Source organism: Pelophylax lessonae (genome assembly GCF_965119305.1).
Source record: "Pelophylax lessonae genome assembly, chromosome: 1".
Taxonomy (NCBI): Eukaryota; Metazoa; Chordata; class Amphibia; order Anura; family Ranidae; genus Pelophylax; species Pelophylax lessonae.
In genome coordinates, this window is record NC_138768.1 from 261433892 (window position 1) to 261456129 (window position 22238).

Consider the following 22238-nt stretch of genomic DNA (forward strand, 5'->3'; position numbering starts at 1 on the left):
ATGGCCACCCCGTGCAGCTACAAAAGAGCAGCACAGTTTGGCTGCGGGTATTTGCACCCACAACCACCCTGAGAAGTGTGAGCCTAGCCTTTGTGCACAGTGATGTCACTGCGGTAGGTATGTGTAAATAACAAGAATGGCTGAACAAAATTAGAAATATTTTGTTAGGGAAAAACACACATGTGCATTTAGCGGTTTCGTTTTATTGCAGACTTTAATCTAGGATTAAAGAAAACATTGTAGAAGTTTGCAAGCTATGAGCTGCATGTATTCTATTCTAAACTTAAAAAAAAAAAAAAAAAAATTACTGCCAGGTGAATGAATAATGCAGACACAATCAACCACTAAAAGAAACAGGTGTAACATTTTTTTTTACGCTAAATTTACAGCTTAACCTCTCCCAACTGCATTCCATTTGAGCGTGTTTGCCAACACCCTAAATGCTTTTCTGGAATGCTCAACTGCTGCTAACATCCATCTGTAATCTATGTACACTACATAGATTTAAGAAACTACAGCTATCCAGAATGGGTTTTCCATTAAACAAAATGATGATATAAGAATAATTTATTCTCTACCATTATGTGGCACTAAATATACACACCATGACCCAATTTATAAGTCTCTTACAAATATAATTTTACCATGCTCCACAGATCCCATATTCTAGATCTGTTAAAGTCTCTACTTTGTTCAGCTTTAATTTCGTTTGCACCTACACAATTCTGAATAGAAAAGACTTTATCAGCATATGACTGCATAAAATTCCAAAAGACAATAGTCCTAGTTTGTTTGTTAAAAATACCATAAGCAAGGGCAAACTATCATGTTGGACAACATTTTTGGCAAATTTAGGACCAAAGTATTTCATTAACCACTTCAATACTGGGCACTTTTACCCCCTTCCTGCCCAGGCCATATATATATATATATATATATACACACACACACATATACATACATACATACACACACACACACACACACACACACACACACACACACACATACATACATATATATATACATACATATATACACACACACACACACACACATATATATACATACATACATATACACACACACACACACAGGCGTACCCTGTAGTCGGATCCATTTGAATGTGGGCGGTGGGTTGAGAAACCTAGTTTCCATGTGGCCGATCTATTGTATACGGTCTCTAAGGAGACTGAATTAGGATCCTGGGAATTAGCATGAATGGGTGTGCCCGTTTGACGCTACCCGATGTGTCAGCATCTCACTGCATTTAAATACAACGCTGTGCCGTAAGGTTCACGCCCCTGTGAACAAGTCGGATATGACGAAACATGTCAGGGAGTGAACCTTACGGCGACCGGAAGTGAGCGGGTGTTACCTACGGAGGCTGGCGCGGTCCGGATCATCAGCGTGGAGAGGGTGAGCCAGACCTTCAGCACCGATCGGTGCATCCGTGACACTGTCCGTATGATATTGGAGGCTTTTATATATGCTTGGTTTGTGAGTACATTTCTTTTGGATTTGGTGAATAAAATGTGTGGAGTGTAAACAATATTACGCTAGTGTGGCTTTCCCTTCTTTCCTTGCAACTGTGGTGAATGGGAATATTACTGTGAGGAGGAGGAAATCTTTGCAAGAAAAGACACAGTCGTTTGCTGACATTTGACTGGAGGAGATTTGTGTTATTCTGCCCTGCTGCCTATCCTATGAGAGTAGGTGGGCCACACTGTCCGGTGAGTTGCCACCCCCCTTATTGAGCACCGAGGTGAAGGATGTGTGGTGTGGTGACCCCATAAAAATCACGATTATTCCCAATTGGTGGAGAGAATTTTAAGAGACTCTGCATGAGATTTTAAAGAGACTTTTATCCTTTATGTGGAGGATTACCATTTTTACTATCTGCGCTACTTTTACTAGTTGTTTGTTCATGATTTGTGACTTTCTTCTGGTAACCTTAATACATCTACAATCCCAAAGTAGCTGCGATAGGTCTGGAATCGGACTCATTTGATATATTTTATACTTGTGCGCAGGGGATATATCATATTTATCACTTGTGGATATTTATTTTATATATTTTACAATTTGATGAAACTGCTCATCCTGCACCAAAACTAAAGAAAATTTAGGAAATCTCAAATGATTCTAAAGAATTTCCAATGGAGCTATGTGCCAGAAAGAGATATCAGCATAGATGAAAGTCTAATGGCCTACAAGGGAAGGCTCAGCTGGGTGCAATACATTGCATCAAAGAGGGCACGATTTGGGGTAAAATCCTACATGCTATGCGAATCGTCAACTGGCTACATTTGGAATTCAGTCACATACACTGGAAAAAGGCACAAAATTCCAAAAAATCCAAAATACAGCAACTATGGAATGGCAACATCTTCCGTTCTTTCACTCATCGAGCCATTGCTAAAACAGGGCTATTTTGTAACAACCGATAACTTTTATACGTCTCCTGAACTTTATTTATTTTTATTTTTTTATTTATTGAGTTTCTTCTGCAAAACAAAACAGATGCTTATGGAACCATTAGGGCTAACCGGCGCGACATGCCGCCAACATTTGGCAATAAGAAGCTGAATACTGGCGAAATGGTTGCCTGGCAGAAAGGCTAAATGATGGCACTGCGATGGCGTGACAAGAAAGATGTGTGCCTAATGAGTACAATTCATATTACCTCCACTGTTATGGTAGGCACGAAAGGTGGGAAAGAAATTGTGATGCCACAAGTAGTGATAGACTACAATAACATGGGAGGTGTCGACAGAGCCGACCAAGCAGGGACATTCTACCCAGCAATGAGGAAACAGCAAAAGAAGTACTACAAGAAGATCTTCAGACATCTTCTTGAGCAATGCTTGTGGAATTGGTCGTGCTGTTGGCATTGTCAACCTGGAATGCCTGACTGGTCGTCACTTCAATCGATGACATCCCACCCACCTGAGAAAAAGTCAGCACCTACAAAGGATGTGCGTGGTCTGTTGCCCAAAGCGAGATGACAGTGGAAGGAAAATCCGAAAGGAAACCAGGTTCTATTGTCCTGTTTGTGACGTCAGACTTTGTGCAGTCCCAGGTTTCAAAGATTTTCATACCCCGGATGTTTACTAAACCAATTTGCAGTGTCTAGTATCACAGTGATAAGTAATATTGCACCCTTATTTGGACAAATTTCGGTGTTTTTGGTTTGATTACATTATTGAATAAAATGTTTTATTATATTATAATTCATGATTTCGCGTTTCAAACTTTGTCATACCCAGGATGTCTACTAGACTCTTGTTTGGACAGATTTATGTGAGTTTTCCTAAGAATTACAGGCCTACAATATAAAACAGATTTCCATGCAAAACAATGTACCGCTTTGACATTCAAAAATACTGACATAAATCAGACCACCAGGGAGGGTAAAGGAAGCCATCCATTGTCTACATGTGCTGTGCTGTGATTGGTTACAGCGATCACATAACACTGGCAGCTGGCTGGTATAGTGATCAGTGGACACAGCCAGTGACAGATTGAGCCACGGTGCGACTGGCTGTGTCAAACCACCCCAGGACAGTGATCAGCAGTCTATATGGCACTCACCCTCCTTCCTCTCCCAGTGGTCCACAGTGAAGGTGAAGCCCCTGTTTGCCCTTTCCAAGGCCCCAGCACACCTCACCCAGAGTCTCCATAATGAGGAGCTCTATGCTGGTCTTGGTGTCCTGACTCTTCTCCTTCAGATCCACTACTGCGGTCACAGAAGCTGCAATGAACTCCTGACACCACCGGGCCACCTGGTCCTCCTATGACACCGAGGCTGGGTCTCTGCCCGCTATAGCTGAGAGACTCCCGCCGCCAGTCTAGCCACCACCGCTGCCGCTAGCAGGACCAAGGAGCTGGCTCTGCACCCCATGAACATATCCTACCTACCACATAACAGCCCACATACATGCCCTGATGCAAGTATCCTCCTCGCTGGAAATGCAGACCAGCCTCCGTAAACTGCATGGGCGGGGTCCTGAATCCATTGCGATTTGACTACTCTGGCTCTCTGTAATTTTCACGGGCTCACACAGCACAATTTAAGGGGGGCCTGCTCTCTGTGATTTCCAGCTCAGCGCGACCCACTCAAACGCAGCTCGCGACCCACCAGTGGGTCCCGACCCACAGTTTGGGAACTCCTGTGCTATACTATAGATCAGGGTTTCCCAATTAATTTTTCCCATGGAACCCTTTGACATGGTATAGCATAAATTTGGAACCCCCAACAAAAAAAATGTGTGCCCTAGAGTAGCGCAGCGCAGCGCAAACCTTTCAATGAGCAGAGTGTAATGTTCTCTTTTGCTGGCAAATTCTTTTTTATACCTGGTTTAATTGTTGACAATTGTATTTGCATGTCTGCAGTTGCCTCAAGTCGATTTCGATACTTTGTTTTTGTTGCAGAGTAAAGAAAGAATCCAGTTTCACATAAGTATGTGCTGGCGAATGCCAACAGAACTTTATTTGCCCGCTTAGACAATTCTGGGTATTCTTCGCGTAAATCACCCCAAAAAGCAATAAGAGAAACTTCTTTAAAATTTTTGGCTTACTTGACTGTCAGAAGTTATATCGATCAGAAAAATTGGCTTGATTTCAAATCCAGTCAATATTGTTTTTATTCAAGAATGGAAAATACTGATTAATAGATGTGATTAAATGGCGAAGATAATCTACAATTTCATTGCGAATTTCATCTTCAAGTTCAATTTATGATACTTCAAGAAAATCCTTAAGTGTTGGCAAAGAGTTCAAATGATTTTGCTCAGACTGCAGCTTACGAGAGAGTTAAAATATTTTGGTCTCTTGCATTAAAAATATTAGTGTTTTTTCCTTGGAGTGATAAACATACCTCATTTAAAGCGGAGTTCCACCCGAAATTTATACTTACCTCCATCTTCTCGCTCCCGGTCACCTGAAAAACAAATGGATAATCGCAATTTTTTATTTTTTTTTCACTTACCTTTTAGAGAAAATATACTCACCTTACTTCCTTCTTCCTCCCCTCGGCGGCCACGGCGATTCGTCACTTCCTGGCTTTTGCAATGATTCCTGGGAGCTGAACGTCATCGCTCCCAGGAATCATTGCGCCTGCACCGGCCCCGACGTCAGTTCCGGGGCGCGCGCGTCATTCCCTTCTAAACAGCTTCTGGGCATGCCCAGAAGCTGTGGAGGGATGACGCGCGAGACCCGGAAGTGACGTCGGGGCCGGTGCAGTGCATCGTGGGACCGAAGAAGAAGGAAGAGGACGCAGAAGAGGATCGCGCTGGCTTCAAGCTGCCCACACCTGAGATGGCAGCGCTGGACAAGACAATTTCAAGGTAAGTATTTCTCCTGAATGGTAAGTGCAACCTGGGACAGATCAGAGGCTAGCCATTGTGGAATGTGCTAGCCCTGACTGTCCCGGGGGTATTTTTATAAAAAAATGTATAACGAGGGTGGAACTCCGCTTTAATTTTGTGAATATGTCTGCAAGATATGCTCCTTTGGATAACCACAGAGTGTTTGTTAATCGATCAGATAATCCAAATTTATGATTCTGGAAATATGCAAAACAGCTCTTGACGCAATTCAAACATTTTAACAAGGACTTTACCTCCTGATAGCCAATAGACTTCTGAATGCAAAAGCAGAGCAGAGTGGTGACTACCCATATCTTCACATATACATTTTAAATAGTCATGACTGTAATGGTTGACTTTTTATAAAATGAATAATCAGGACCGATTCGTGTAGCACAGTTTTAAGTGAGATTGAAATATTTTTAGCTACCAGTGCATTTCTGTAAAGAACACCGTGAGAACTGGTGCTGTTTTTTGCTTCATTTCTTATTCGTGTCACAGCACCTGCTACTTTTCTAACCATTGCTTTGGCACCATCACTGCACACATCTACACATTTGTCCCAATTTATACTGTGTGTGTTCATGAACTTCTGGATACAGTTAAATATGTTCTCACCAGTGATATGAGTTTTCAAAGTTTCACACAGAAGCAAGTCTTCTTCAATCTGTTTGTCAAAATTATATATCTTTGTTATAACTATATATTTGTTATAATTATAACAAAAAGCAACAAAAATTGAAAGTCCTGCAACATCTGTGGACTCCAATTGTCCAATTGCAGTGAGTAACCATCACATTGATGCGGTTGAGAAATTAATTCAGTATGGATGTCATCAGCAAGATCATGAATACAGTGCAAAACTGTGTTGTTGGAAAGTGGCACAGCTTTTTTTTCTCAACTTCTCACCTACAATACATGACACTAGAGGGGCATGGCTAGTGCACACACGAGAATGGGGACTTGAGACTGGAGCTCTGGCCACCTGAAGATGATGAGCGGCTTGAAGCACATCAGGCAGGCCTCGTTTCAGCCCGTAGCTGCCACGCACAGGTCCCTGAACACCAGGCAGATATGACCCGTAAGAGAAGGGAAGATAGCCAACCTCAAAAGCTGATGGCTTTCTTCCCCCAAACACACAAGGGAAGTCAGCAAGATGGCGCAGGCTCGTCCCCTGTCACGGGCGGGAGTAAAGGCTCCTCTCCTGCACAGAGCACTGGAGAAACTTCAACGAGAACACCTCTCGATCCACACTCTCCGTCGGCTTCTACACCACTGCTAAACAGCCCAGCTAAGTCTGAAATTAGTCTGTCAGAAGACAGCCCTGCATTTGGTGAGTTTAACTCTTGCTGCACTTACACTAGATGAAACCAGGAAGCTCCCTGATTCCATTACCTCATTCCCCACATCAAATCAGCCTATTATGGATACCACTATGCAAGACATGTTAATTTCACTATGCAGCTCCATGCATGCCGATATAATGCACATTACTAATAAATTTAAAAGGGGAACTAGGTCGAGGGTCGCACATATCGAAAATAAAATGGGTGAGTTTGTCCATACCATTAATGATCTGGTGGATGTCCACGATGAACACATTGATAACCATGCGTGGATGAAAGCAAAACTCGCCGACCAATCTAAAGCTCAGAGGCATACCTGAGTCAGTGCAAACACCAGATTTACGTCGCTATGTGTGCGACCTATTTAAACTGCTACTACTGGAGGTGCCTGAATCGAAACTGATCATAGACAGGATGCATACAGTAGGTTGCCTAAACCCCCTTTCCTCTCCGAAGAAGTTCAGAGAGATGTGCTGATGCGCATACATTTTTACCATGTCAAAGATCAGTTGATGTACAGATCTCATTCCTCAGAATCACTCCCCACACCGTACACAAATATACAATTTTTTTGCGGATTTGTCACAATACACGGTGCAACTAAAGAAAAGTGAACACGGTTACAAAGGCACTGAGAAGCCACAAAATTATGTACAAATGGGGAAACCCGTCTAAACTACTGATTTTAAAAAATGGCACTACTCACACCATATACACAATGGAAAAGGGGCTGCAGCCAGGGCCGGACTGGCCTAGCGGGATACCGGGAGGTTTCCCGGTGGGCCGCTGGCCCTGGGGCCGCTTTAAGGGCCGCCACAGCCGCATCGCCGCTTTAAGGGCCGGCGCAGCCGCATCGCCGCTTTAAGGCCGGCGCAGCCGCATCGCCGCTTTAAGGGCCGCCGCAGCGCCGCTTTAATCACTGGGGTCCACTCGTGTGACGTCAGCCGCTGTGAGCCGTCAGGACGCCGATGGTCACGGGGGCGGGATGGTCACGGGGGCGGGACGGTCACGGGGGCGGGGCGGCTCAGCGGCGGGAAAATTGACTAGCTGAGTCAGTGGAGGGAGGCTGGCTGAGCGTGCGGGCGAGGCTGCGAGTGCGACCCGACTGGTAACTGTCGCGGGCACGCCGATTATGATCCCTCCCTCTGCACTCATCCCCACAGTCCCTCCTCCCCGATCCTAAGGGTTTTTGGGTGATGCCAGGTGGGAAGGCAACACAGGACTCAGAGCCAAGATATGTCATGTGGGTTTGCCACTGCACCTTCTTTACCCCAACCCCACTCTGCAGTAAAAGACATCTGTGCCCTGCTAACACCCCAGCCCTCCTGAACCCCGGTGCCATCACCTCCAGACCCCCGGCGCCATGCCCCACCTAAACCCCCAGTGCCATACCCATGCCCTCCTGAACCCCAGTGCCATCCCCTCCAGACCCCCGGCGCCATGCCCCACCTAAACCCCCAGTGCCATACCCATGCCCTCCTGAACCCCAGTGCCATCCCCTCCAGACCCCTGGCGCCATTCCCCACCTGAACCCCCAGTGCCATACCCATGCCCTCCTGAACCCCAGTGCCATCCCCTCCAGACCCCCGGCGCCATGCCCCACCTAAACCCCCAGTGCCATACCCATGCCCTCCTGAACCCCAGTGCCATCCCCTCCAGACCCCCGGCGCCATGCCCCACCTAAACCCCCAGTGCCATACCCATGCCCTCCTGAACCCCAGTGCCATCCCCTCCAGACCCCTGGCGCCATGCCCCACCTGAACCCCCAGTGCCATACCCATGCCCTCCTGAACCCCAGTGCCATCCCCTCCAGACCCCCCGGCGCCATGCCCCACCTGAACACCCAGTGCCATGCCCTCCTGAACCCCAGTGCCATCCCCTCCAGACCCCCGGCGCCATGCTCCACCTGAACCCCCAGTGCCATACCCATGCCCTCCTGAACCCCAGTGCCATCCCCTCCAGACCCCCAGCGCCATGCCCCACCTGAACCCCCAGTGCCATACCCATGCCCTCCTGAACCCCAGTGCCATCCCCTCCAGACCCCCGGCGCCATGCCCCACCTGAACCCCCAGTGCCATGCCCTCCTGAACCCCAGTGCCATCCCCTCCAGACCCCCCGGCCATGCCCCACCTGAACACCCAGTGCCATGCCCTCCTGAACCCCAGTGCCATCCCCTCCAGAACCCCGGCACCATGCCCCACCTGAACCCCCAGTGCCATGCTACTGACCACCAGCACCATGCCCTCCCTACCCCCAGCGCCATGTTCTCCTGAACACCCAGCGCCATGCCCTCCTGAACCCCCAGCGCCATGCCCTCCTAACCCCCAGCGCCATGCCCTCCTAACCCCCAGCGCCATGCCCTCCTGACCCCCAGCGCCATGCCCTCCTGACCCCCAGCGCCTTGCTCTCCTGAACCTCAGGGCCATGCTCTCCTGAGCTCCCCCTGCCATGCCCTCCTGACCCCCAGCGCCATACCTTCCTGACCCCCAGTGCCATACCCATGCCCTCCTGAACCCCAGTGCCATCCCCTCCAGACCCCCGGCGCCATGCCCCACCTGAACCCCCAGTGCCATGCCCTCCTGAACCCCAGTGCCATCCCCTCCAGACCCCCGGCGCCATGCCCCACCTGAACACCCAGTGCCATGCCCTCCTGAACCCCAGTGCCATCCCCTCCAGAACCCCGGCACCATGCCCCACCTGAACCCCCAGTGCCATGCTACTGACCCCCAGCACCATGCCCTCCCTACCCCCAGCGCCATGTTCTCCTGAACACCCAGCGCAATGCCCTCCTGAACCCCCAGCGCCATGCCCTCCTAACCCCCAGCGCCATGCCCTCCTGACCCCCAGCGCCATGCCCTCCTGACCCCCAGCGCCTTGCTCTCCTGAACCCCAGGGCCATGCTCTCCTGAGCTCCCCCTGCCATGCCCTCCTGACCCCCAGCGCCATACCTTCCTGACCCCCAGCCTCATGCCCTCCTGAACCCCAGTGCCATGCCCTCCTGAACCCCAGTGCCATGCCCTCCTGAACTCCCAGCGCCATGCCCTCCTGAACTCCCAGCGCCATGCCCTCCTGAACTCTCAGTGCCATGCCCTCCTGACCCCCCCCAAAGCCATGCCCTCCTGAACACCCAGCACCATGCCCTCCTGAACCCCAGTGCCATGCTCTCCTGACCCCCAGCCCCATGGCCTTCTGACACCATAGCACCATGCCCTTTTGACACCCCAGCCCTCCTGATCCCCCCAATACCATATCCTCCTGTCCCCCCGGTGCCATGCCCTCTTGACACTCCAGCCATCCTGACCCCCCAATACCCTGCCCTCCTGACCCCCCCCCCTGCACGGTGCCCTTCTGATCCCGTAGTACTGTGCCCCCTTACCCCAGCCCTACATACTGATGACCTCTGTACACTGCCCTATATGCTACCTCTGTACACTCCCCTACATACTACTGACCCCTGTACACTGCCCTACATACTACTGACCTCTGTGCCCTGCCCTACATACTACTGACCTCCGTACACTGCCCTACATACTACTGACCTCTGTGCACTGCCCTACATACTACTGACCTCTGTACTCTGCCCTACATACTACTGACCTCTGTACACTGCCCTACATACTACTGACCTCTGTGCACTGCCCTACATACTACTGACCTATGTACACTGCCCTACATACTACTGACCCCTGTACACTGCCCTACATACTACTGACCTCTGTACTCTGCCCTGCATACTACTGACCTCTGTACACTGCCCTACATACTACTGACCTCTGTACACTGTCCTACATACTACTGACCTCTGTACACTGTCCTACATACTACTGACCTCTGCACACTGCCCTACATCCTACTGACCCCTGTACACTGCTCTACATCCTACTGACCTCTGTACACTGCCCTACATACTACTGACCTCTGTGCCCTGCCCTACATACTACTGACCTCTGTACTCTGCCCTACATACTACTGACCTCTGTACACTGTCCTACATCCTACTGACCTCTGTACACTGTCCTACATCCTACTGACCTCTGTACTCTGCCCTACATACTACTGACCTCTGTACACTTCCCTACATCCTACTGACCTCTGTACACTGCCCTACATCCTACTGACCTCTGTACACTGCCCTACATCCTACTGACTTCTGTACTCTGCCCTACATACTACTGACCTCTGTACACTGCCCTACATCCTACTGACCCCTGTACACTGCCCTACATCCTACTGACCTCTGTACACTGCCCTACATCCTACTGACCTCTGTACACTGCCCTACATCCTACTGACCTCTGTACACTGCCCTACATCCTACTGACCTCTGTACTCTGCCCTACATACTACTGACCTCTGTACACTGCCCTACATCCTACTGACCTCTGTACACTGCCCTACATCCTACTGACCTCTGCACACTGCCCTACATCCTACTGACCTCTGTACACTGCCCTACATACTACTGACACTGGCCAGAAATCAGAGCACATAGCCAGGCTTGAAACTAATCAAGAAAATCCGCTTGCAGTACCAGATGTTCTGCCTTCATGATGGACTCCGGCATCTGACTTGTGGGGGCAACCAATTACCCCCCCAGACTAGACAAAAAAAATGTGAATGAAAGTGAATGACGAGATTCTCACTGAAGCTAACTTTTAAGGTAGGCTAAGTTTATATTTTTACAGTGACATTAGTTTTAGTATTTTTTTCAGGGTTTTCTTTATGCCACCTTTAATTTTTATTATGGATTTGCTAGTTAATTTGAAAAAAAAATAAATGATAAAAAGGGGATTCTAAAAAAGGTAGCTCTGCACCCCGGTGATCTTTGATCTCTTCAATGTTGTTCAGGTAGATCTCCATCTTTTATAGGTTGCCTACCCCTGCTTTAGAGACTCAGTGCTACGTTAGACACGATTATCAGCAAAGATATGCACTTTCCCCGATATATCGGAGGTGGCCAATATTGCCGATATTTCGGGAAAGTGCGTTTACCGGAGTGATGCCTGCAGCTTGAGGCGTCACCCCGGTACCGGCGTCCATAGCCGACGGTCAGCTGTTTATAATGACAACCGATGCTGAGAAGCCACTCAGCTGTCGTTACAAGGAGCGGGAGGGGAGCCTTCCACGGCTCGTCCAGGTCTCCTGTCCCACTGGGAGACCTGGGCAACCAGCCTGCACGGCTGTCGAATACCCGATCAAAGCCACATTCGGCTCTGATTGGGTCTCCACGCAAAACCCCGGAAGTGATGTCATGAGTAATATCACTTCTGGGTACTGTCTGGCGCCAGATTAAAAAAAATGACGGCATTCAAAACAGCCAAACTTGGCGTTTTGAATGCATTTAAGTGCAGAGGAGGGGTTCCTCCTCTCCCAGATCCCTCCACAAAAGTACTTTTAAAAAAAAAAAAAAAATAAAACATTTTAAATGTACAAAAATATCATCCGATACCGATATGCATTGGCTAAAAGATCGGTATTGGCAATGAAAAACCTATATCGGTCCATCACTAGTATGAACGTTTACTGGAAGGGGATACAGAGGGTATATTGGGAATCTTAGTGACGAGCGGTATGTGCTCCATATCTCTTTTATAGATGGGGATGTAATACAATCTATGATCACCTGAAAACAGGGTGAGGTGACGTTAAGCTGTTGGGCTGGTATAATAATGTTATGGGGCTGGTATTAAATTATTTCCAGGGCTGGTTTTTATCCCCAGTCCGGCCCTGGCTGCAGCTCCAAAAAGCATGGGGAATCACGGCAGATACCCCTACCAAAAAAAACAAAGAGAACAAAGACTCACATTCCATGACCAACGATCACCATTCCAGACCTGTCACTCCCCCTTCAAAATGACCACCCTGCCTGAATAATCTTTTTGATTAAGAAGAGATCCTCCAGGCCTCTTTGGTCAGGACCTTGCTTGCTAGCGAACTCCAACCCCGAAATATTTGAGCAGTGCTATACTGCACAAGGATCACCAGATTCCTCACTTTTAAAGTGTTAGTTATTTTCTTTTACGGTTTCTTTTAATTATTCTTTCTTTCTTTGATTTTTCCTTATTTTCTAACCTGGATCATCACTGCTGATATATGCAAACACTGTACCGAAGGACAAACTACAGGATTTCTCCAGGCGACAACTCACGAAGATATAATTTCAATATATGACAGCCAAGTACCAGTAAGTGACTTTTGCCTATATCTATACATACCACTTCCACCCATAATGTCCATTAAATTTCTTTCCATCAATTCTAAGGGCCTAAACCACCCTGCCAAAAGAGCTTCACTTTGCAAAAAGGCCCTACAGTATACTTGTGATGTTTTGTGTGTACAGGAGACACACTTCCACGTGGATGTATCGCCTAGGTGCTCTCATAGGAATTCCCCACATACATAGTTACATAGTTAGTGAGGTCGAAAAAAGACAACCATCCATCCAGTTCAACCTATGATGTGCGTGTGTGTTTGCTGTTAACCGTACATCGTATACCCCTGTATGTTGTGGTCTTTAAGGTGCCCATCTAATAGTTTTTTTAAACTATTGATGCTCCCTGCTGATACGACTGCTTGTGGAAGAGAATTCCACATCCTTACTGCTCTTACAGTAAAGAACCCCCTAGGTATTTTAAGGTTAAACCGCCTTTCCTCTAGTTTTAGTGAGTGGCCACATGTCTTATTGTATTCCCTTTCTCTGAATAGTTTGTTCCTTATGCTAGGGTCGCCAGTACAGTATTTGTACATTGATATCATATCCCCCCTCAATCGTCTCTTCTCCAGAGAGAATAAGTTCAGTGCTTGTAGTCTTTCCTCATAGCTGATGTCCTCCATTCCCATAATTATTTTTCTTGTCCTTCTCTGGACTCTCTCCAGTTCCAGCACATCCTTCCTGAGGACCGGTGCCCAGAACTGGACAGCATACTTCAGATGTGACCGGACCAGAGTCTTGTAGAGAGGGAGAATAATCTCTTTATTTCTGGAGTGAAACTTTTTTTATGCATCCCAGTATTAGGTTGGCTTTGCTTGCAGCGACTTGGCATTGCATGCCACTGCCAAGCCTGTTGTCTACCAGTACCCCCAGGTCCTTTTCCATCCTAGACTGACCCAGGAGGTTCCCCCCCCCCCCTAGTGAGTAGCTTGCTTTCTGGTTTCTGGCACCCAAGTGAATTACTTTACATTTTTTAACATTAAACCTCATCTGCCATGTAGTTGCCCACCCCATTATTTTGTTCAGGTCTGCTTGTAAGGTTTCCTCATCCTGCATAGAAGATATACCTTTTCCACGTCTATGCCAGCAAAAAAGAGAGGAGTATTTTTTGTTATAAAGGGACACTATGGCATTTACCTTGATTAAGGAAATAAAAGATCCAGCAGGAAGATATATTGTTCTAGTATGTGAACTGAATTCCACCAAATGCACTATAGCTAATATCTATGGCCCCAACACCCATCAAATTCGATTTCAAAATAGGTTAATGCGAAAAATAAATACAATTAAACAGAGCAACTTCCGAGATACGTGATTGATGCTTTTCATATATAGAAACTCTAGTCATAAAACACATCTAATCCTATATAAGGGAAGCATCCCTATCATATTATCCTTTACTAAAAGCACTTCAATATTCGTGAAATAATCGCATCTGAACCTCTCTCCTGCTATTGTGTTTACATTACTATGTATTTTCGATTGTTATTATTTTAGTTATTATTGGATCACCGAGAATGTTGATCGGAATGATCTAACTGTTGTACCCTTTTCTAATGTGTACTTTGTTCAATAAAGCTTTTTGGAAAAAAAAAAAACAATTAAACAAGGATCACTGATTATGTGTGGGGACTTTAATCTAACCCCTAACCCTGAGATAGGCACAACTACTACTTCCAAACATAGTATGACCTCCCTACAATCCTCTCTCACCTCCTACGACCTCTACGACGCTTGGCGATGCCTACACGCTTCGGAGAGAGCCTTTACCTTTTTTTCTACCAGTCACAACTCTTATTCGAGGATCAACTCGTTTTTAGTCAATAAATGGACACTTCAGAAAACTCAGAATGCATCAATAAATAACATCACATGGTTGGATCACGCCTCTATAACGTTAGATGTGTTGGATTCTTCTACATCCCTACCTGTGTCCATCTGGAGACTGAACCCAAACTTGCTCAACTCTCCATACAACAAGGAACTAGTAACTACTCAATTGAAAGAATATTTTGTGCATAACATGGGGACTGTGAAGGACCCTTTAGTCCTCTGGAATGCCCACAAGGCCTTTATGCGAGGCATTTTCATTAAATTGGGGTCTAGGGAGAAAAGGAGAAGGCAGCAGCAGATGGAGAGCCTTTTAGCAGATATTAAACAGACCAAATTACTAAATAAAAAACTAACTCTGACCCTTCCCTCCGTACTAGATTTACTGGTTTAAGACATGAATTATGTCTACTGCTCTTCCAAAACTTTGAGAGAAACACTAGACGTCTAAAAATGCTACATTATGCAACTGACAACAAGGCTGGAAAATCTTTAGCAAGAAGACTACAGGGATATAGAAGTAGGACCAAAATCGCTAACCTGATTCATCACATTAGCGGGCAAAAGGTTCACAACCCACAGGAGATTGTGGACGGGTTTAACTGTTACTACAGTTCACTATATTATCCTAAATCACACCCATCCACTATATAATTCCTAAATCACATCCATACCGACGATAGATGACTTTCTGGCCCAATTGAACCTGCCAAAATTGACAAATACCCCATTCACCTTGACGGAGATACATAAAGCCATTGACTCCCTCCCCAACAACAAATCACTGTGACCGGATGGATTTGTGGGGGAATATTATAAAAAATGTAAACACATACTGGGTCCCAATTTGGAGTTAATCTTTAACACTGCTGCAGCCTCATCCTATTTCCCCTTAGGAAATGTTAAGTGCTCTTACGCTACCTAAGCCAGGGAAGGATCCAAACACTCCCAAAAAATTTTCGTCATATTTCCCTATTGAATGAAGATCTAAAACTATATGCCAAACTTAGCCCTTAGATTAGTTAACATATTGCCCACTCTGTCTGCCTTTAGTAAACCAGGACTGGTCTTGATGTATCAAACATCTGATGCCACCAGTGCTTTAAGTGGCCCAAAAGAGGTGTCGGTACTCTATTATAGCCTATATATTTCCCCCCCCCACCCCACATCAGAGCAACCCCCCCTGGCCTGGGCTGGGACTCCGGAGCAGGGGGACTCATTGTTGGTGACTGGTCTGGCTCTGGAGTGGGAAATATTCTTCTGGGGGGCAATTGAGGGCGCAGATGTCCAAAATGAGCATACTGGTACGCTAAGGCGCACGGAGAGGTGGCGGTATGCTCAAGAGCCATATTTGGAAGTGGCCTTACTGAGTACCAGTGCATACCCCCCAATTAAAGCACTGGATGTTACTAGAATAGGTATTAACATCCTCCACTTTGTGGAAAAATCAAAAACGCCTTCTCTGTTCCTAGCTTTGGATGCAGAGAAGGCGTTTGACAGGATACACTGTGCATACCTTGCAAGGGTACTAATGAAGTTTGGATTTTAGGGGAGCATGCGATCAGTAATATTAGCTCTATATGCATGCCTATCCACTATATCTATTTTGAAAGATGCCAATACCCATATCTAACCACTATTTTGCCTCCCTACAATCTATATTAAACCAATATCTTTGGAAAGGGAAAAAAAGTTAAATAGTTGTATTTTCTTTCTCAGTTTCTAGAAATGCCGAACAGGAAAAAGTAGTAATAATTTCTCTCTGAAGAGTTCCCTGCTTTATTCAGCTTTCCAAATTCATGGTAGTTTATTGGTAAAACAAAACACTTTGAAAAATACAGATCTCACAACCTGGCTGAATACAGATCTCACAACCTGACTGAAAAGGATGCGGATTTGGATAACACTCTTAGAAAGAACTGAACTCAAGCAGGATTTTTGAGTTATGAGTTCAAAAAGATTTGAACACTTTGAAAAATACAGTTAACATTTTTTTGCCCTTCACAGAGTCATTCAATGCCCCTGAAAGAGTCTTTCAATGCCCTTGACACAGCGATTTAATGTCCCTTACAGAGCCTTTTAATGTCCCTAGCAGAGAATTTCAATGCCCCTGGCAAAGTCTTTCAATGCCCCTGACAGAGTCTTTCAATGCCCCTACCTAACAGAGCTTTCTATTTCCCTACCTAACAAGAGATTTCTATGTCCATACCTTACAGAGCTTTCCATCTATGACAAAAACAGAGCTTTAACTATCAGCTCCATTCTCTATCACTCCTCTACCACGAGTGATAGAAAAAGGCTGACGGACAGGGCTGGCTGACTGCTGGGCGGGCTGACTGACGGCTGGGTGCTCCCTCTCACTGACGACCTAAGTCTAAGTGGCTGGCTAATGGCAGGGCAGGCGGCTGGGTGGGCTCTGACAGCAAGGCGGGCTGACGGCAGGGCGGGCTTAAGATCACGCTCCCGTGATCCCTTATGAGATCGCGGTTGTACAATTTCTGCTGTTTCCGACCTTCCCGGAAACAGCAGGTAGCAACGACCATCTTGGATTTGCAAAATGGGTTCCTAGGGTTCCGTGGAACACCAATTGGGAAACGCTGCTATAAATAACATGTGAATTATTAATACTTGTGATATATTCAGATGCTTCTTTAAAAACAAAGTCCACAACTATGCAAATTTTATGTAAACATATTGTGATGATCCTTCCCGCCATCGACATCAATGTTGTATAGGGTACTCACTCTTCATTCTCCTTTCGTGCAGTTAAATTAACACATCCATGTGCCACCACGATGAGTGCTCCCCCCTTATAGTTGGTTTCTCACCTCAAATGATGTGACCTCGCACCTAAGCTCGGTCTAATAATGTCTTTTTGCTTCTTCCTTGCCTGGGGATGAGCATCCAGTTAGCCCCAATACTTACTGCTTGATCTCCTCAATCCACTTCTCTACAGTACCATTGCAATGCCACATACGAAGAAAGAATTCAAAGGCACCCGGCAGGTAGGCAGAACCAGCTCCCAGGAGTGTAGACTGACGGCTTGCAGGAACAAATGAAACTGCTGTTGGAGGAGATTTTGTATGTTTAGACTGGTGTGCTGGAAGCACTGGCAAAATGGGAGTACCTATACTATTGTTTTTAATAAAGATATGCTTTTAAGGGTATAAGCACTATTGAATTCTTTCTTCGTATGTGGCATTGCACTGGTGCTGTGGAGAAGTGGAGTGAGGAGACAAGCAGTACATATTGGGGCTAACTGAATGCTCATCCCCAGGCCAGGGAGAGGCAAAAAGGCGTTATTAGACTGAGCTTGGGTGCAAGGTCACATCATTTGTGGTGAGAACCCAACTATAAGGGGGGGGGCACTCATCGTGGTGGCACATGGATGTGTTCATTTAACTGCACGAAAGGAGAAGGAAGAGTAAGCACCCTATACAACACGGATGTCGGTGGCGGGAAAGATCACCACAATATATTTACATAAAATTTGTATAGTTGAGGACTTTATGTTTTTAAAGAAGCATCCGATTATATCACAAGCATTAATAATTCACATGTTATCTATAGTATAGCACACACTTGTCACAACTGAGGTTTTAGCAGTTGTTATTATTCATTATTTTTGATTGTTTTATATGATATTATTTAGTGCAGCACTAAGGTTTGTTTTTTTAATGGCACTATACACTTAAAGCGGAGTTCCACCCGAAATTTATACTTACCTCCATCTTCTCGCTCCCGGTCACCTGAAAAACAAATGGATAATCGCAATTTTTTTTTTTTTCACTTACCTTTTAGAGAAAATATACTCACCTTACTTCCTTCTTCCTCCCCTCGGCGGCCACGGCGATTCGTCACTTCCTGGCTTTTGCAATGATTCCTGGGAGCTGAACGTCATCGCTCCCAGGAATCATTGCGCCTGCACCGGCCCCGACGTCTGTTCCGGGGCGCGCGCGTCATTCCCTTCTAAACAGCTTCTGGGCATGCCCAGAAGCTGTGGTGGGATGACGCGCGCGACCCGGAAGTGACGTCGGGGCCGGTGCAGTGCATCGTGGGACCGAAGAAGGAGGAAGAGGACCGAAGAGGACGCGGAAGAGGATCGTGCTGGCTTCAAGCTGCCCACACCTGAGATGGCAGCGCTGGAGAAGACAATTTCAAGGTAAGTATTTCTCCTGAAAGGTAAGTGCAACCCGGGACAGATCAGAGGCTAGCCATTGTGGAATGTACTAGCCCTGACTGTCCCGGGGGTATTTTTGTAAAAAAATGTATAACCAGGGTGGAACTCCGCTTTAAGTATGAGATGGTAATTAGTGCTTGCAGCTAGCTTGATGGAAATAGTATTGGTTGTAGTAGCTCGCAGGATCCTTTGATATTTGCATCATAGGACGTCCTCTCAAAAAAGGAGGGAAGTCCACCCCAGCATTTTTTTTTTTTTCAAGTTTTGAACCATCGAGGAATAGTTAGAACTTCTGTCAAGTTTTTTTCCTCAGATCTCATCCAGATTTATTTATGGTGACTCAGACCTACAGCATTGCCTAATGTATACTGTTAAAAAATACATATACAGTATACCCCCCTCCATTGCGGGGGTTACGTTCCAGACCCAGCCGCGAAAAGTGAAAATCCGCGAAATAGAAAAACCCTATTAAAATGCATTGTAGGCATATTTTTTACTGCCACTGTACGTGTAAAAGCATTTTAAGGTCTTTAAACACACTTTTAAAACAATAGAAACTCATTTAAACACAAAAAAGATACTGAGAGACATAGCAAGAGCTATGAAAAACTCAAAAATATTTTTAATTTTTAATGATTTATATAGTAAAATAACATTACAAAAAAAAACGCAATATACCGGGACCGCAAAAACTGAACCGCGATGGAGCGGGGGTTTACTGTATATATATTAGTTATACTATATAGGGCTAAATGTGCATGGGTCCTCTCTTGTTATCTACTGTGGTTAAAATTACTTCTTTATTGTACACAGATGTAGAAAGGCTTGATTAAAAAATTCAAGCCTTATTCTACTCTAGCTTAGGGATTAGATTAGTTCACCCTTTCAAATAATAAATGCACATTGTTTTGCAGGTAAAAATGTGCAATGTGCAGACTCTGTGTATAAGCTGTGTGCTTGTAACCTCTTAGGAGTATTCAGATACACACTGACAGAAACTTTCAATGAACTACCATAGCGCTCAAAAGCGCCATGGTGGTTAATTGAGAACTACAACCGAACAGCCGCAAAGGCTGTTGGCAGTTGTAGTTTTCCATTCCCAGAATACTGTGAATGAGTCAGGGGCGTAACTACAGGGGTTGCAATCGCAACCGGGCCCCATGCTCAAGGGGGCCCATGTGGCTCCCCTGTACACCTGAATAGGAGGGGCGGCAGGGGCAGCATGTAGAGAAATCACTGTCCTCCTTTTTTCCTTCTGTAGCTGCAGGAGGAAAATGGAGGAGATTGGTTCCTCTGTACGCTGCCCCCCACCACTTCTCATATCCAGTATACTTGTGTTCTGCTGTCTCTGGGCCCCTGTGTGCTCCCCTGGTCCCCCCCTTCTGTGCTGCCCCCCCTTCAGAATGCTCCCTTCACAATAGAGAACCAGGAAGGGGTCGGTAAATATGTAATTTACAAGCTCCTTCCTTTTCTGAATGGACAGAGTCATAGTCAGTGACATTGTAAAAAAATTAAATAAAATGATAAACATAATACAATTAAAATACCCCAAAAAAAAACTACTGACATCAGTGGGTGAACTTCCAGGATTGCAATGGTGACAGGGCCCTGGCATTCCACCCCCGTGGGTAGGCCCCAAGATGGCAGGAAGGGGGCCCACTGCAGAACTTGTGAAAGGGTCCCGCTGCGGGACCGTAATAAAGGGCCCCGCAACGAGAGTAAAGGGCCCCAGGGTGCCAGGGGTCCAGGGGGCCCATCATGGTTTCTTGCACCGGGGCCCTGAAGGTTCTAGTTACGCCTCTGGAATGAGTGATACATCTGGGTGGGTGGAGCCCCACATGAATGCATATTTTTTAAATTGTGGCAACACACATCGGGAGAAAATCTCCGGTCTGCTGTTGGAGCGGGGATCGGGGGTGCGGGGGCAGCTGCAGCACTAACATGTTACACCCTGAATACGTGTGTAACATGTAATGTGTTAGAAAAGGTGCATTTATCCTTTAAGGTGTACACACATAACCATAGTCCTTGATAAATCTTGTGTATAATCATAACTGACTAAAATGCTTTTCCAGCAAGGAATCAGTTCAAACACACCATGCAACCTGCATTTATTTTAACACAGTATGTATAAAAACACTTGTCCATTAGTACTTTTTGCACACAGCTTATAAATATGAGCAATCAAGGAGGTAAATAAATGTGGACTGAAGTGTTTGTGATGTTTGTTGGTCATAGCCCTCTTTAACCTTTGCTGTTGTTCCTTTTTGTGCTTATGTAAGGTGTTCATGGTAGCACCAAAGAGCTGTAGAACATTTTTGAAAGCATGTTCAACCAATGTAACAAATCTGTACAGTTCCAAACTATGTTTACTTGTCTGGCTGACTCACCATAAATGTGCTAGAACGTTTAGGAACATTTTTTAAAATAAAATTAAGAGGAAAGCCTGAATATGTATTGGTCCTTACCCTTCTCATCTCCAACGTTCATGGCCCATTCTTTATGTCTGCAGTAATTGTCTATGTTGTCCACAATACTCTGAGGGTCTCCACGTTCTGCGTTTTCCAGGGCAAACTTCAACATCCTGTGTTCTTTCAAATTATTTTCCATAGCTGGTTGTTTCACACACCAAATAAATTTCAAAAACAGTGAATACTGCAAATGATAGATGTTGTGAAAGATGTTATAATGCGAAATATAAATTGTTATGTTGGTTTACACGTAGTATGATTTTTATTTTGCTTTAGTAGGATTATTAGGATATCAGATCCAGTGTAACTCCTCTACCTTTTGTGTAGTATTCATTGAATTATATAGGAAGAAGTCATATGGAGTTAGTTTTTTTACTATTGGAGTGAAATTGTGATTTGGAGTCACATAGGGGCCTATATTTATACTGGTTGTTACACCTTTATACAGTTCATTTTAATATATTTAATAATCATTTCATTGTACAAAGAGGAAAGGAAAGCCCTGATTGGTTATTACACATTTTCAGTTTATGTATTTTTATATTTATAAAGTGCGGCTTGGGAGGGGATATTTGAAAATTGATGGAAGGGGGTTATTTGATTACGGACATTGTTCTCTGATGCCAAAACATTTTTTATTGCAATGCAGACAAAGATATGCAATATTACTTCAGAGGTTACAGTAGTAGTTGCATTATTGCTATTGGTCTTTTACATATTAATTATAACTAGATTAATAAATTATGTGACTATTTCTTGAAAAAAAAAGGTAAGGGAGCACAGAATTGGGGAATCACATTATTTTTTAATATAGCTGAACAGTGTGTACCT

General features: G+C 45.5%; 1 protein-coding gene across 1 annotated transcript in view; it reads right to left on the reverse strand.

The window, feature by feature from the left end:
- LOC309563784 (catechol O-methyltransferase-like) overlaps nucleotides 1-21602 on the reverse strand; it is a 63159-nt gene extending 41557 nt beyond the window's left edge. Inside the window, exon 1 of the mRNA XM_082268394.1 lies at nucleotides 21405-21602. Within this exon, the coding sequence (XP_082124520.1) occupies nucleotides 21405-21546 (142 nt within the window). The 5' untranslated portion in view covers nucleotides 21547-21602. The remainder of the gene's footprint in view (nucleotides 1-21404) is intronic.
- Between the last annotated feature and the right edge of the window lie 636 nt (nucleotides 21603-22238).